This window comes from Stegodyphus dumicola, chromosome 1 (assembly GCF_044657685.1).
Source record: "Stegodyphus dumicola isolate Sdum_Otavi_A_Nest chromosome 1, ASM4465768v1".
NCBI lineage: Eukaryota > Metazoa > Arthropoda > Arachnida > Araneae > Eresidae > Stegodyphus > Stegodyphus dumicola.
In genome coordinates, this window is record NC_140768.1 from 155,117,265 (window position 1) to 155,130,870 (window position 13,606).

Sequence of the window (13,606 nt, forward strand, 5' to 3'; positions counted from 1 at the left end):
GCAATGGTAACACTGTACGGGGGGGGGGAATCTCTTATGGTTAAAAAGAAGTACACTACTAAAAAAAAAAAAAAAATGGGACAGTGCTATATCTCCCGTTGTACTGGGCCGATTGACAAAATTCAAATTGCGTTCTTCATGTCTCGAAAGCGCGACTTAGGATATATATTAGATTTATATATAACACTATTCTAACATAGGTATTTTGACACAAAATCGGACTTTTTCTTAAATAACATACCAATTGTTTTCCATATCTTGATTCTACGACTCAAATTATGCCAGAATACCAAATTTTGTAAAAATCGTACGAGTAGTTTTTTAAATATTAGCTCTCAAAATATTAACTCCTCAATGTTAATCGAATTTGGCAAATATTTATTTATTAATATCTCTTTTTTTATTAAACTTTTTTGATTTTTTCTCTCACATTTCGAAATTTAGGTTCATTCCAAATAAAATTTACCCATTTTTTGTGTTTTATTTTTTTAATTTCTATTTTTAAATATCTTTTATAAATTTTTCGAAAACAAATTTGAATTATAACCTATAAAATTTTTACCATCATCTTAAAGTAGGTGCATTTTTAAGCATACCTGCAAAAAATTAGACTTTTTTATTCAAAATTTTCTAAGATATACACGACGTTACATATTTTCGCTTTTTGAAATTTGGCATCTTTTTTTTTTTTTTGAGCGATAATAACGCCAAATGTGGTCTATGAATTTTTGTTACAGTGAATTGCCACAGCTATTTTTAACCTTAATTTCAAGTAAAATTTTACGGAGAAATAATTATGTGACATTTTTTTTTCCTCAATGATGCGTAATAAATATTTATTAATATTATATGAAAAGCTATTTTTTTTTTAAATTATAGATGATATTATTCAAATTTTTAACTATTTTTTAAAATTTCTCTCTATCTCTTTTTTTTTTTTTTTTTTAAATAAGAGTAAATTTTTGTAAGAGTAAATTTTTACCTTCGGCGTTTTATCATTTGCTACTTTACTTCGTTTAAATCGAATTGTCTAAAACTGAGAATTTTCGTTTGATGTCAAATAAACATTAATGACATTAAGTGCATAAAATTAAACATTTTATGTCATAAAATTAAACATTTTATGACATTAAGTTCATAATTTATTTCTAAACAAACGGTTGCTTTTGAAGTGGCTGAAAGAGCTGCTGATACTATCCATATTTTTAAAGCACAGTATATTTTTATAGAAACATAAGATTTAGAATAATCATTTTTATAAAAGTCAAATTATGATATAAACATACAACCCTCTAGAGACTGAATTAATGCAAGTTCAATGGTTATGTAGAAATGATCTGCAGCTACTTAATGGCTGGATAAGTCAGCAGATTCTGTGGACAAGTAAGAATAATTATATAAACGACACCAACATTCTGGATTCAATTAACAACGAGGATACGATGTTTATTAAATGAATTTAAGAAGTTTTAAAACATAAAAAATCAACTCATTTTTTTATCCTAAAATGTATTTTTGTGCGTGCGTATTTTCATTATATCCTTAAAATTCTAATTTAGAATGTAATTGCCAAAAACTGAATCCTAATCATCAGTAATATAATAAGTAATTATTACGGTTATTAATAAATAGTTCTTATAAAGTAATTGAAAATATTTCAAGAAACTTTCTGTCTGAATGCAAACATTTTTCTATGCAAATATTTTTAATTTTAAATTAATCAAAATTGCACACCATATTATTTATTTGCACTTCAATTCTTACCGACAGTTCTAGTAGAAGTTACAAATCAATTATATTTAATTAAAGATTGGATTGGATTGGATTGAATTATTTAATAATGGCAAAGCACACGAGGGCTGTCTGCCTAAAGGGAGAGATGCCTTCGGGGAGGACTTTCTAAGGGAAACTGGCTCGTACACACGTTACACATGGGGAAAACCACGAAAACGCCCATGGGGGCAGCCCGTTCGCGGGATTCAAACCTCGAACCGGTGTTCAACTACCAATGTTCAGCGTCTTCACCGCTCGGCCGTTGGTGGGCTATTTAATTAAGGAATGACCATCTAAGTTTAGAAACAGCGTACCGTAACAACAATTCAATTATTGGCGCCGTATCTTTCATGTTACTCCCGATTGGCAAGCTACATGATTTTTAATGAGTATTCCGGTTTTGCTAGTAACCTCACTTGGAAATCGCGCATAAACTAGGTTAGTTGGTTATTTGAACATAGAAAGAACATAGGAGCTATTTGATTAAGATGCTTTCATAGAGAACCTTTGTAAAGAGAACCTAGAAAATTACGAAAACCAACCATGCAAGCCTGGGTTAGACTTCGCAACAAACAATTAGTATTTAACAATCTTCAAATGCTAGGCAACTGATGAGGCTCCAATTCAATCTCCAATTTAATATTTTATTTGTAAATATTTAAAATATTGTTGTATTCTTAGACACAAGAAGCAGATTTTAAGTTTTGTTAACTCGTTAGTAAACTACCAAGTGCAAATGAATATTCAATTTCCTTTTGCAATAATTGTATTCACTTAATAATCTTGGAATATGAGCTAAAGAAGGAACGTTCTCGGAAGATTAAAGAAGTGTTTAAATCCAGTGATATTAGGTTTGTCTTACAAGCTCAGGATCAAAACGATTCTGCAATTGCCCGAGTAGTTGACTTGTAAATGGTTGTGAATTAAGCAGATGACTTTTAATCTTACGTTTTCAGCCAGAAAACGTATTCCAAATGTTTTGTATTGCATGACAATGCATCTTTTCATTATTCAATAACCAGTCGGAGAACCGCTTGTGTTCCGAAAATAATATGTGTACTCAATCGTCCTGCATGTTCTTCAAATTTGTCTTCTTGTGATTTTTTTTCTTTCCCAAAAACTAAAGTTGCCTCTCAAAGAAACGTTTTTTGACATTGAAGAGACAAAAGGAGTATGACATTTACTTTTAGAGGCATGTCAAAAACAGATCTCTACAAGCCTTCTCTTCCATTACATGTTGTGCAGTCAGGCAAAAAGTTGCATTAGCGTAACTTCTATAATCCATTTTTATTACACTCTGATTACTTTATTAACATACAGTGAATATATACTAAAACTTTTACTTCAGCTTAAGTAATTCGGATTTTTTGACGGAATTGTTGTCGAAACTAGGACTTAGAAGATAAGTCAAATTAAATATTTCGATAACCCAATAAATTCAAGGTCGAAGTTTCAATATTTTATTTTCGGAGGGAGGGGAAATTTTTTCAGTTTTGTTCCATTATCCTAAGTATATTTGCTTCGATTCTTTATTTTTCCATAAAAGCGAAAAATTTACGCATGGCATACATATAACGCATAGCTTCAAATTAAAGTTTAATAATATAACAGAGTGGTTATAGTTAAAGTTCCACATTGAAACGGTCATAAAAGGAAAACTACTGGATCAAATTTTATCAAACTTGGAAATCGTGTAAAGGAGGTCATGGGAATTTATCTTCTGCGAAAAAAGGAAGTTCGAAACCTCACCACCAGGGGGGAAATGGTGCTGTATGCAATATTGTTAAACGAAATATGGGTCGGAATCTAACTTAACCTTTTGTTACACGGGTTTAATATGTTGTATACCCTTAAGAAACTTTGAAGTAGGCAAATTACCATTTAAAGGCGTTAAATTCGATAAAAGTCGAGTGTGCCATCCCTGTAAGTAAGAAATTCGCTCGTGAAAACCACGAATTAGCGATTAGAAAAATGTGAGATCGCAAATCACTCTCACAAGTGCGTACAATCTGGAAATCGTTTTCTTACAGATCGCTAATTTGTAATTTTTTAAGCCTGAATTCGGTACTAAAACATTAAGATACTGATACAAAACGCTTTTAATCGATTTGGGCCAAAGAAATCTCTCATGTTATCTGCCTAGTTCTATTGCATTCTACTACTGCATTCGATTGCATAGCAGTCATTCCACAACGTTTAGTGTTGAATGACAGCTAGTTTTATAACTGAACCATTTTTCTTTGAAGAGCGGTCGACAGCTGGACCACTGCGATTGCAGCTCACTTAGAGTCAATATTAAAATGTTTCGTGATACATGAACTGCAGTAACGTGGTATTTTAGATACTACGATTTTTATGCAGGGCTGGGCCCCACCTCACGAGTGTCGCACAGTTACTTAGGCAACATTTCACGAATTAACGTCTTTTAGGCCAACACTTCCCCTCTTCCCACCAGACCTCAACCTCTGTGACTTTTGTCTATGAGGTTATCTCAAAAGCACTGTTTATGGTGATAATCTAAACAATTTGGCAGAAATGAAAAATGTGATACACTGATAACATTCCTCCTGATATGCTATGTGTAACGTGTATACGAGCCAGTTTACCTTAAAAAGTCCTCCACGAAGGCATCCCTCCCTTAAGGCAGATAGCCCTCGAGTGCTTTGCCGTAATCTAATAAACCAAACCAAAACCAAACCTGATATGCTAAGAGCTGCTGTTGAGAAGGCAGTAACATGATTTAACTTGCTTTCGGAAAATGCTTGTCGCTACATTGAACATGCTTTGTAACACGTTTCGGAAAATATTAAACACATTTTAAACAGATGTTTTCGTGTCTTATTTCATTTAACAATATTGTAAACAGCACCATTTTTCCCCTGGTGGTGAGTTTTTGAACTCTTTTTTTTCCGCGGAAAATAAATTTCCATAACCTCCTTTACACGATTCCCAAGTTTGATAATATTTGGTCCGGTAGTTTTCCTTTCATGGCCATTTCAAATTGAAACTTTAATTATAACCACCATGTAAATTAAACTTTAAAAGTTTGACAGGTCAATTCCATCAAAGTCCCAGCTTTAAAAATATATATCTAAATATAATCTTTTATATTAATTCTCTTAGAAAGAATGTTTTAAGAAGCTAATTTTTCTCTCGCGTTATAGATTGTATAAAAAAAAACACGATCTGTAATATGATTTAGATTGTTTCAGCCGATATAAGAATCGGGTTACTCGGTGGTACAGAATAAACCCTGCTGGACTGTTTTATTTATTTGTCATTTAGCAAAAATTTTTAATTAAAATATTTATCCTTTGGACTTCGCTTTAAACTTTATTTATAGTTAAAATGACTAGAAAATGAAAACGCAATTCATGTAACTGATATTTTAAAAAATTGACAAGAATGCAAAATTTATGGAAGTCTAGCAATCGAAAAATCTTAATTTTCTTGTGTGAGCACTCAAAATAACTGTAGAATGAAAAAAGAAAATTAGGGAAAAAAGTAAGCAAAAATTTGCAGGGAAATTAGGCTGTCAGACATACCAAGATGTTTCAAAAAGTTGGACGCTTTTGAATATACTTTCAGGATACTTCAAAGAATTTAGGCGTTCAAAGAGAAAACACTTGGACGTGTACACCAGCAAATACCATCAATTGAGCTTATATTAACAGAAAAGGCAAAAACAATATCATTGCAGTTTAAAGTGAAGAGCGACTGATTTTAGATTATATGGTTATATATAAATCTAATATACACTGCTCAAAAAAAAAAAAAAAAATGGGACAGTCCTATATCTCCCGATCTACTCTGCCGATTGACAAAATTCAAATTGCGTTCTTCATGTCTCGAAAGCGCGACTTAGGATATATATTAGATTTATATATAGCACTATTCTAACATAGGTATTTTGACACAAAATCGGACTTTTTCTGAAATAACATACCAATTTTTTTACATATTTCGATTCTACGACTCAAATTACGCCTAAATATGAAATTTTGTAAAATTTGGAGCGAAATTTACGGAGAAATTCACAAATTTATGTTGGCACTTATTTTGTCAGTTTGCGCCAAGAATACTTCACTTGGCGAACTTCTTAATATATGGCAACCTAGTTTCCTTAGGAAAAAATGTCACCATCGTTCCTTTTTTCCAAATAATATTCTTTATATTATATTTTTAAATATAACTTATTATTTTAAGTAATTTTTTCTTTTTCGAATTTCATTTTAATTGTTTAAGTTGCACGTTTTTTTTTTTTTTTTTTTTTTTTTTTTTTCGAATAACTGTTTTAAAAATTTCTATTTACCTATTCGAACTGCGTAAATAAAGGTGCAGCGTTTATATTTTTTTCAAATAGTTTTCTTTATATATATTTTTCGTCATAGCTATTATTTTAGGTCATTTTTAAATTTTTATACTTTTATTTTAATTGTTTGTGTTGCATTGTCTCTTCAGATAATTGTTTTAAAATTTTCTATTCATTCCTTCGAACTGAGCATTTTAAATATATTTATTAATATCAATTTTCCAGAATTTGATTTTATTTATTTGAACTGCGTTTTTTTCGGAAGAATACTTTGTAATCCAGACTACGATGCGTTTGAAAACTGCATACTATATTAAAAGAGAAAATACTGTAAAGCACAGTTTTACACGCCTTTCAATGTTCCGTTCAGAAAAAAAATATATAAATAAGAGAGATGTATAACCGATATTTTAACATAGGATGACTTGCATACACTGCTTTAAACAGTTTTATCATTGTGCCCATTGCTTTACACAATTTTATCCTACATTTGGTTTCTTAAAATGTTATTCATATTTTAGTCAAATATTTTATTTTTGAAATCGCAAGAATCAAATATCATAAGATTGAAGAGTTTTAAATTTAAAAAAATACGGATACTAAATTTTACGAAAAAATTTATATTTCTTCTCTGTTTCTTTAAGCATTCTTAAAGTATATTGAAAAGTATCCAACTTTTCGAAACATTTTGGTATTTCTGACAATCATTTTAAATATTAGTATATCATATAAAAAAAGTTATCGCCTTCCATTTCATAAAGGCCCACAAACGGCCGAGCGGTAAAGTTGCTGAACACTGGTAGTTCACTCCGGGGTTCGAACCCCGGTAAACGGGCTGGTTGCATGGGCGTTATCGTGGATTTTCTCATGTGTACCGCGTATGACAGCTGGTTTCCCTTAGAAAGTTCTTCACGAAGTATTTCGTCAGAGCCTTTATCAGTCTTTAGAGGCTAAACATTTTGAAGCTATGAGATGAAAGGAAAGACTGGTTTCATCAAAAGGTTTTGGTTTATTTTAACTATGACAAAGCACACTACGGCTATCTGCCTAAGGGGAGGGATGCCTCCCTGGAGGACTTTCTAAGGGAAACTGGCTCGCATGCACGTTACACATGGGGAAAACCACGAAAACGCCCATGCAGCCAGCCCGTTCGCGGGATTCGAACCTCGGACCGAACTACCAGTGTTCAGCGACTTTACCGCTCGGCCGCTGTTTCATCAGGAAGGGAAAAAAAACATCTTTAAGTGATATCCACATACATCACTGGATAAACTCCTGAATCTTCAAATAATTCGACTGAGGAAATCACGGGATTCACCATTTATGATACGATATGATGTTTTATAACGTAATTTACACAACCATATAGTTTAAAACCAGTCGCTCTTCACTTTAATCTGCAATGATATCGTTTTGTCTTTTCTGTTAACACAAGCTCAATTGATGGTATTTGCTGGTGTACTCGTCCAAGTGTTTTCTCTTTGAACACCTAAATTCTTTGAAGTATCCTGAAAGTATATTCGAAAGCGTCCAACTTTTTGAACATTTTGGTACGTCTGACAGCCAAATTTCCCTGCAAATTTTTGCTTACTTTTCTCCCTAATTTTCTTCTTTCCTTCTACAGTTATTTTCAGTGCTCACACAAAAAAATTTAGATTTTTCGATTCCTAGACTTCCATAAATTTTGCATTCTTGTCAATTTTTTAAAATATCAATTGCATCAACTGCGTTTTAGCTGAAGACAGCTTTTCATTTTCTAGACATTTTAACTATAAACAAAGTATAGAGCACAGTCCAGAGCATAAATATTTTAATTAAAAGATTTTTCCTTAATGACAAAGAAATAAAACAGTCCAGCAGGGTTTATTATGTACCACAGAGTAACCCGATTCTTATATCGGCTGAAACAATCTAAATCATATTAAAGATCATGTTTTTTTATACAATCTATAACGCGAGAGAAAAATTAGCTTCTTAAAACATGCTTTCTAAGAGGATTAATATAAAAATTTATATTTATATATATATTTTTTAAAGTTGGGACTTAAACCAAACTGTCAGACTTTTAAAGCTTATTTTACATGGTGGTTATTATTAAAGTTCCACTTTGAAATGGTCATAAAAGGAAAACTACCGGTCCAAATGTTATCAAACTTGGGAATCGTGTAAAGGAGGTTATGAGAATTTATTTTCGGCGGAAAAAAAAAGAGTTCAAAAACTCACCATCAGGGGAAAAATGGCGCTGTATACAATATTGTTAAATGAAATAAGACACGAAAACATCTGTTTAAAATGTGTTTAATATTTTCCGAAACGTGTTACAAAGCATGTTCAATGTAGCGACAAGCATTTTCCGAAAGCAAGTTAAATCATGTTACTGCCTTCTCAACAGCAGCTCTTAGCATATCAGGTTTGGTTTTGGTTTGGTTTATTAGATTACGGCAAAGCACTCGAGGGCTATCTGCCTTAAGGGAGGGATGCCTTCGTGGAGGACTTTTTAAGGTAAACTGGCTCGTATACACGTTACACATAGCATATCAGGAGGAATGTTATCAGTGTATCACATTTTTCATTTCTGCCAAATTGTTTAGATTATCACCATAAACAGTGCTTTTGAGATAACCTCATAGACAAAAGTCACAGAGGTTGAGGTCTGGTGGGAAGAGGGGAAGTGTTGGCCTATAAGACGTTAATTCGTGAAATGTTGCCTAAGTAACTATGCGACGCTCTTGAGGTGGTGCCCAGCCCTGCATAAAAATCGTAGTATCTAAAATGCCACGTTACTGCAGTTCTTGTATCACGAAACATTTTAATATTGGCTCTAAGTGAGCTGCAATCGCAGTGGTCCAGCTGTCGACTGCTCTTAAAAAAAAAAATGGTTCAGTTATAAAACTAGCTGTGATTCAACAGTAAACGGTGTGAAATGACTGTTATGCAATCGAATGCAGTAGGAGAATGCAATGGAACTAGATAGATAACATGAGAGATTTCTTTGGCCCAAATCGATTAAAAGCGTTTTGAATCAGTATCTTCATGTTTTAGTACCGAATTCAGGCTTAAAAAATTACAAATTAGCGATCTGTAAGAAAACGATTTCCAGATTGTACGCACTTGTGAGAGTGATTTGCGATCTCACATTTTCTAATCGCTAATTCGTGGTTTTCACGGACGAAATTCTTACTTACAGGGATGGCGCACTCGACATTTATCGAAGTTAACGTCTTTAAATGGTAATTTGCCTACTTCAAAGTTTCTTAAGGGTATACAACATATTAAACCCGTTTAACAAAAGGTTAAGTTAGATTCTGACCCATATTTCGTTTAAAAATATTGCATACAGCGCCATTTCCCGCCCTGGTGGTGAGGTTTCGAATTTCCTTTTTTTCGCGGAAAATAAATTCCCATGACCTCCTTAACACGATTTCCAAGTTTGATAACATTTGATCCGGTAGTTTTCCTTTTATGACCGTTTCAATGTGGAACTTTAATTATAACCACTCTGTATATTATTGAATTTTAATTTGAAGCTATGCGTTATATGTCTACCATGCGTAAAATTTTCGCTTTTATGGAAAAATAAAAAATCGAAGCAAATATACTTAGTATAATGGACCAAAACTGAAAACATTTCCCCTCCCTCCGAAAATAAAATATTGAAATTTCGAACTTGAATTTACTGGGTTATCGAAATATTCAATTTGACTTATCTTCTAAGTCCTAGTTCCGACAAAAATTCCCAATTACTTAAGCTAAAGTAAAAGATTTAGTATATATTCACTGTATGTTAATAAAGTAATCAGAGTGTAATAAAAATAGATTATAGAATTTACGCTGATGTAACTTTTTGTCTGACTGCACAGCATGTAATGGAAGAGAAGGTTTGTAGAGATCTGGTTTCGACATGCCTCTAAAAGTAGATGTCATATTAATTTTGTCTCTTCAATGTCAAAAAACTTTCCTTTGAGAGGCAACTTTAGTTTTTGAGAATGAAAAAAAATCACAAGAAGACAAATTTGAAGAACATGCAGGACGATTGAATATACATACTTATTTTCCGAACACAAGCGGTTCTCCGACTGGTTATTGAATAATGAAAAGATGCATTGTCATGCAATACAAAACATTTGGAATACGTTTTCTGGCTGAATAACGTAAGATTAAAAGTCATCTGCTTAATTCACATCCATTTACAAGTCAACTACTCGGGCAATTGCAGAATCGTTTTGATCCTGAGCTTGTAAGACAAACCTAATATCACTGGATTTAAACACTTCTTTAATCTTCCGAGAACGTTCCTTCTTTAGCTCATATTCCAAGAATATTAAGTGAATACAATTATTGCCAAAGAAATTGAATATTCATTTGCACTACGGCTTGGTAGTTTACTTACTAACGAGTTAACAAAACTTAAATTCTGATTTTTGTGTCAAAGAATACAACAATATTTTAAATATTTACAAATAAAATATTTAATTGGAGATTTAATTGGAGCCTCATCAGTTGCCTAGCATTTGAAAAAGAAAAGATTGTTAAATACTAATTGTTTGTTGCTCAGTCTAACCCAGGCTGCATGGTTGGTTTTCGTAGTTTTTTAGGTTCTCTTTACAAAGATTCTCTATGAAAGCATCCTTATCAAATAGCTCCCATGTTCTTTCTATGTTCAAATAACCAACTAACCTAGTTTAAGCGCTATTTCCAAGTGAAGTTACTAGTAAAATCCGAATACTCATTAAAAATCATGTAGCTAGCCAATTGGGAGTAACATGAAAGATACGGAACCAATAATTGAAATGTTGTTACGGTACGCTGTTTCTTAACTTAGATGGTCATTCCTTAATTAAATAACCCACCAACGGCCGAGCGGTAAAGACGCTGAACACTGGTAGTTCAGTTCGAGTTTCGAATCCCGCGAACGGGCTGGCCGCATGGGCGGTTTCGTGGTTTTCCCCATGTGTAACGTGTATACGAGCCAGTTTCCCTTAGAAAGTCCTCCACGAAGGCATCGCTCCCTTTAGGCAGATAGCCCTCGTGTGCTTTGCCATAATTAAATAATCCAATCCAATCCTTAATTAAATATAATTGATTTGTAAATTCTACTAGAACTGACGGTAAGAATTGAAGTGGAAATAAGTAATATAGTGTGCAATCTTGATTAATATAAAATTAAAAATATTTGCATAGAAAAATGTTTGCATTCAGACAGAAAGTTTCTTGAAATATTTTCAATTACTTTATAAGAACTATTTATTAATAACCGTAATAATTACTTATTATATTACTGATGATTAGGATTCAGTTTTTGGCAATTACATTCTAAATTAGAATTTTAAGGATATAATGAAAATACGCACGCACAAAAATACATTTTAGGATAAAAAAATGAGTTGATTTTTTATGTTTTAAAACTTCTTAAATTCATTTAATAAACATCGTATCCTCGTTGTTAATTGAATCCAGAATGTTGGTTTTGTTTATATAATTATTCTTACTTGTCCACAGAATCTGCTGACTTATCCAGCCATTAAGTAGCTGCAGATCATTTCTACATAACCATTGAACTTCCATTAATTCAATCTCTAGAGGGTTGTATGTTTATATCATAATTTGACTTTTATAAAAAATGATTATTCTAAATATTATGTTTCTATAAAAATATATTGTGCTTTAAAAATATGGATAATAGTATCAGCCGCTCTTTCAGCCACTTCAAAAGCAACAGTTTGTTTAGAAATAAATTATGCAGTTAATGTCATAAAATTCAAATAAATATCAAACGAAAATTCTCAGTTTTAGACAATTCGATTTAAACGAAGTAAAGTAGCAGACGATAAAACGCCGAAGGTAAAAATTTACTCTTTCAAAAACTTACTCTTAATTTTTTTAAAAAAAGAAAAGATACGAGAGAAATTTAAAATAAAAATAGTTAAAAATTTGAATAATATCATCTATAATTTAAAAAAAATAGCCTTTCATATAGTATTAATAAATATTTATTACGCATCACTGAGGAAAAAAATGTCATATAATTAATTCTCCGTAATATTTTACTTGAAGTTTAAGGTTAAAAATAGCTGTGGCAATTCAGTGTAACAAAAATCCATAGACCACATTTGGCGTTATTATCGCTCAAAAAAAAACGTGCCAAATTTCAAAACGCGAAATTATGTAAATTCGTGTATATCTTAGAAAATTTTGAATAAAAAAGTCTAACTTTTTGCAGATATGCTTAAAAATACACCTACTTTAAGATGATGGTAAAATTTTTATAGGTTATAATTCAAAATTTTTTTCGAAAAATCTATAGAAATTATTTAAAAATAGAAATTTAAAAAATAAAACGCAAGAAATGGGTAAATTTTATTTGGAATGAACCAAAATTTTGAAATGTGAGAGAAAAAATCAAAAAGGTTTAATAAAAAAAGAGATATTAATAAATATTTGCCAAACTCAATTAACATTGAGGAGCTAAAATTTTGAGAGCTAATATTTTAAAAACTATTCGTACGATTTTTACAAAACTTGGTATTCTGGCATAATTTGAGTCGTAGAATCGAAATATGTAAAAAAATTGGTATGTTACTTCAGAAAAAGTCCGATTTTGTGTCAAAATACCTATGTTAGAATAGTACTATATATAAATCTAATATATATCCTAAGTCGCGCTTTCGAGACATGAAAAACGTAGTTTGAATTTTGTCAATCGGCCCAGTACAACGGAAGATATAGCACTGTCCCATTTTTTTTTTTTTTTTTTTTTTTTTTTTTTTTTTTTTTTAAAGCAGTGTACCTTTGGACGCAATATAAAATCTCAAAGTGGTTTTTTTTTTTTTTTAATTTCTGTTGTTTTTGTTGTTGTGTCCGTTTTTGTGATATCCTATTTTTTCCTCTCATGTATGGAGTTGTTGCCAATACCAAACATCCTTACTTCAGTGCAGTTTCTATTTCCTTTCAGAAACTGAATGACTTTGCTTTTGAAAACAGCACTGCATTTGTTTCTTTTTCCAGGAGCCATATTTACTACTAAAAGGAACACTACATCAATTATAATTCAGTTAAAGCAAAGACGATTTACTAAATCCTTCGATGTTCGCTACAAAATCACGCCTTCAAATGACTACAGAAAGAGAAAACGTCTGACTCCCAATTCCGCGAATTCGTTCGGGTCGGTAAGTAAATTCCTATCCGAAATTATCTTCCCCTTTTCTCGAAACCCTAGAATAATATTCTTTTGCACATCTGCATAGAATACAATCCACTCTTTTTTCAGAATTATTTTGCCCTGTAGCATCCCCCCCCACATATATTTTCTCCTTATCGCTTTTCAATTGAGTATTATTTCGTTGTTATAAGGGCAGAAAAAAAAAAAATCTTCAGCTAGCTTTCATGTTTCTTCATAAAAAAATGGTACGTGTTATTCGACGAATATACATAAAGATAAGAAAATGTAGTTTAAGGAGACTCGTACACCTTAAAACCCATAAGATGTTCGAATAGGTGACTGTTGCAAGAATTGGGATAACT

At 31.8% G+C, this 13,606-nt stretch overlaps 1 protein-coding gene across 2 annotated transcripts in view; it reads left to right on the forward strand.

The window, feature by feature from the left end:
• LOC146999346 (uncharacterized) overlaps positions 1-13,606 on the forward strand; it is a 133,533-nt gene that overhangs the window by 53,645 nt on the left and 66,282 nt on the right. Inside the window, exon 2 of one of the 2 annotated variants that reach the window (XM_085811407.1) lies at positions 13,091-13,251. The exons of the other annotated variant lie outside the window; for it this stretch is intronic. Coding sequence (XP_085667533.1) covers positions 13,091-13,251 — 161 coding nt within the window. The remainder of the gene's footprint in view (positions 1-13,090; positions 13,252-13,606) is intronic. 2 annotated transcript variants of the gene reach the window in all.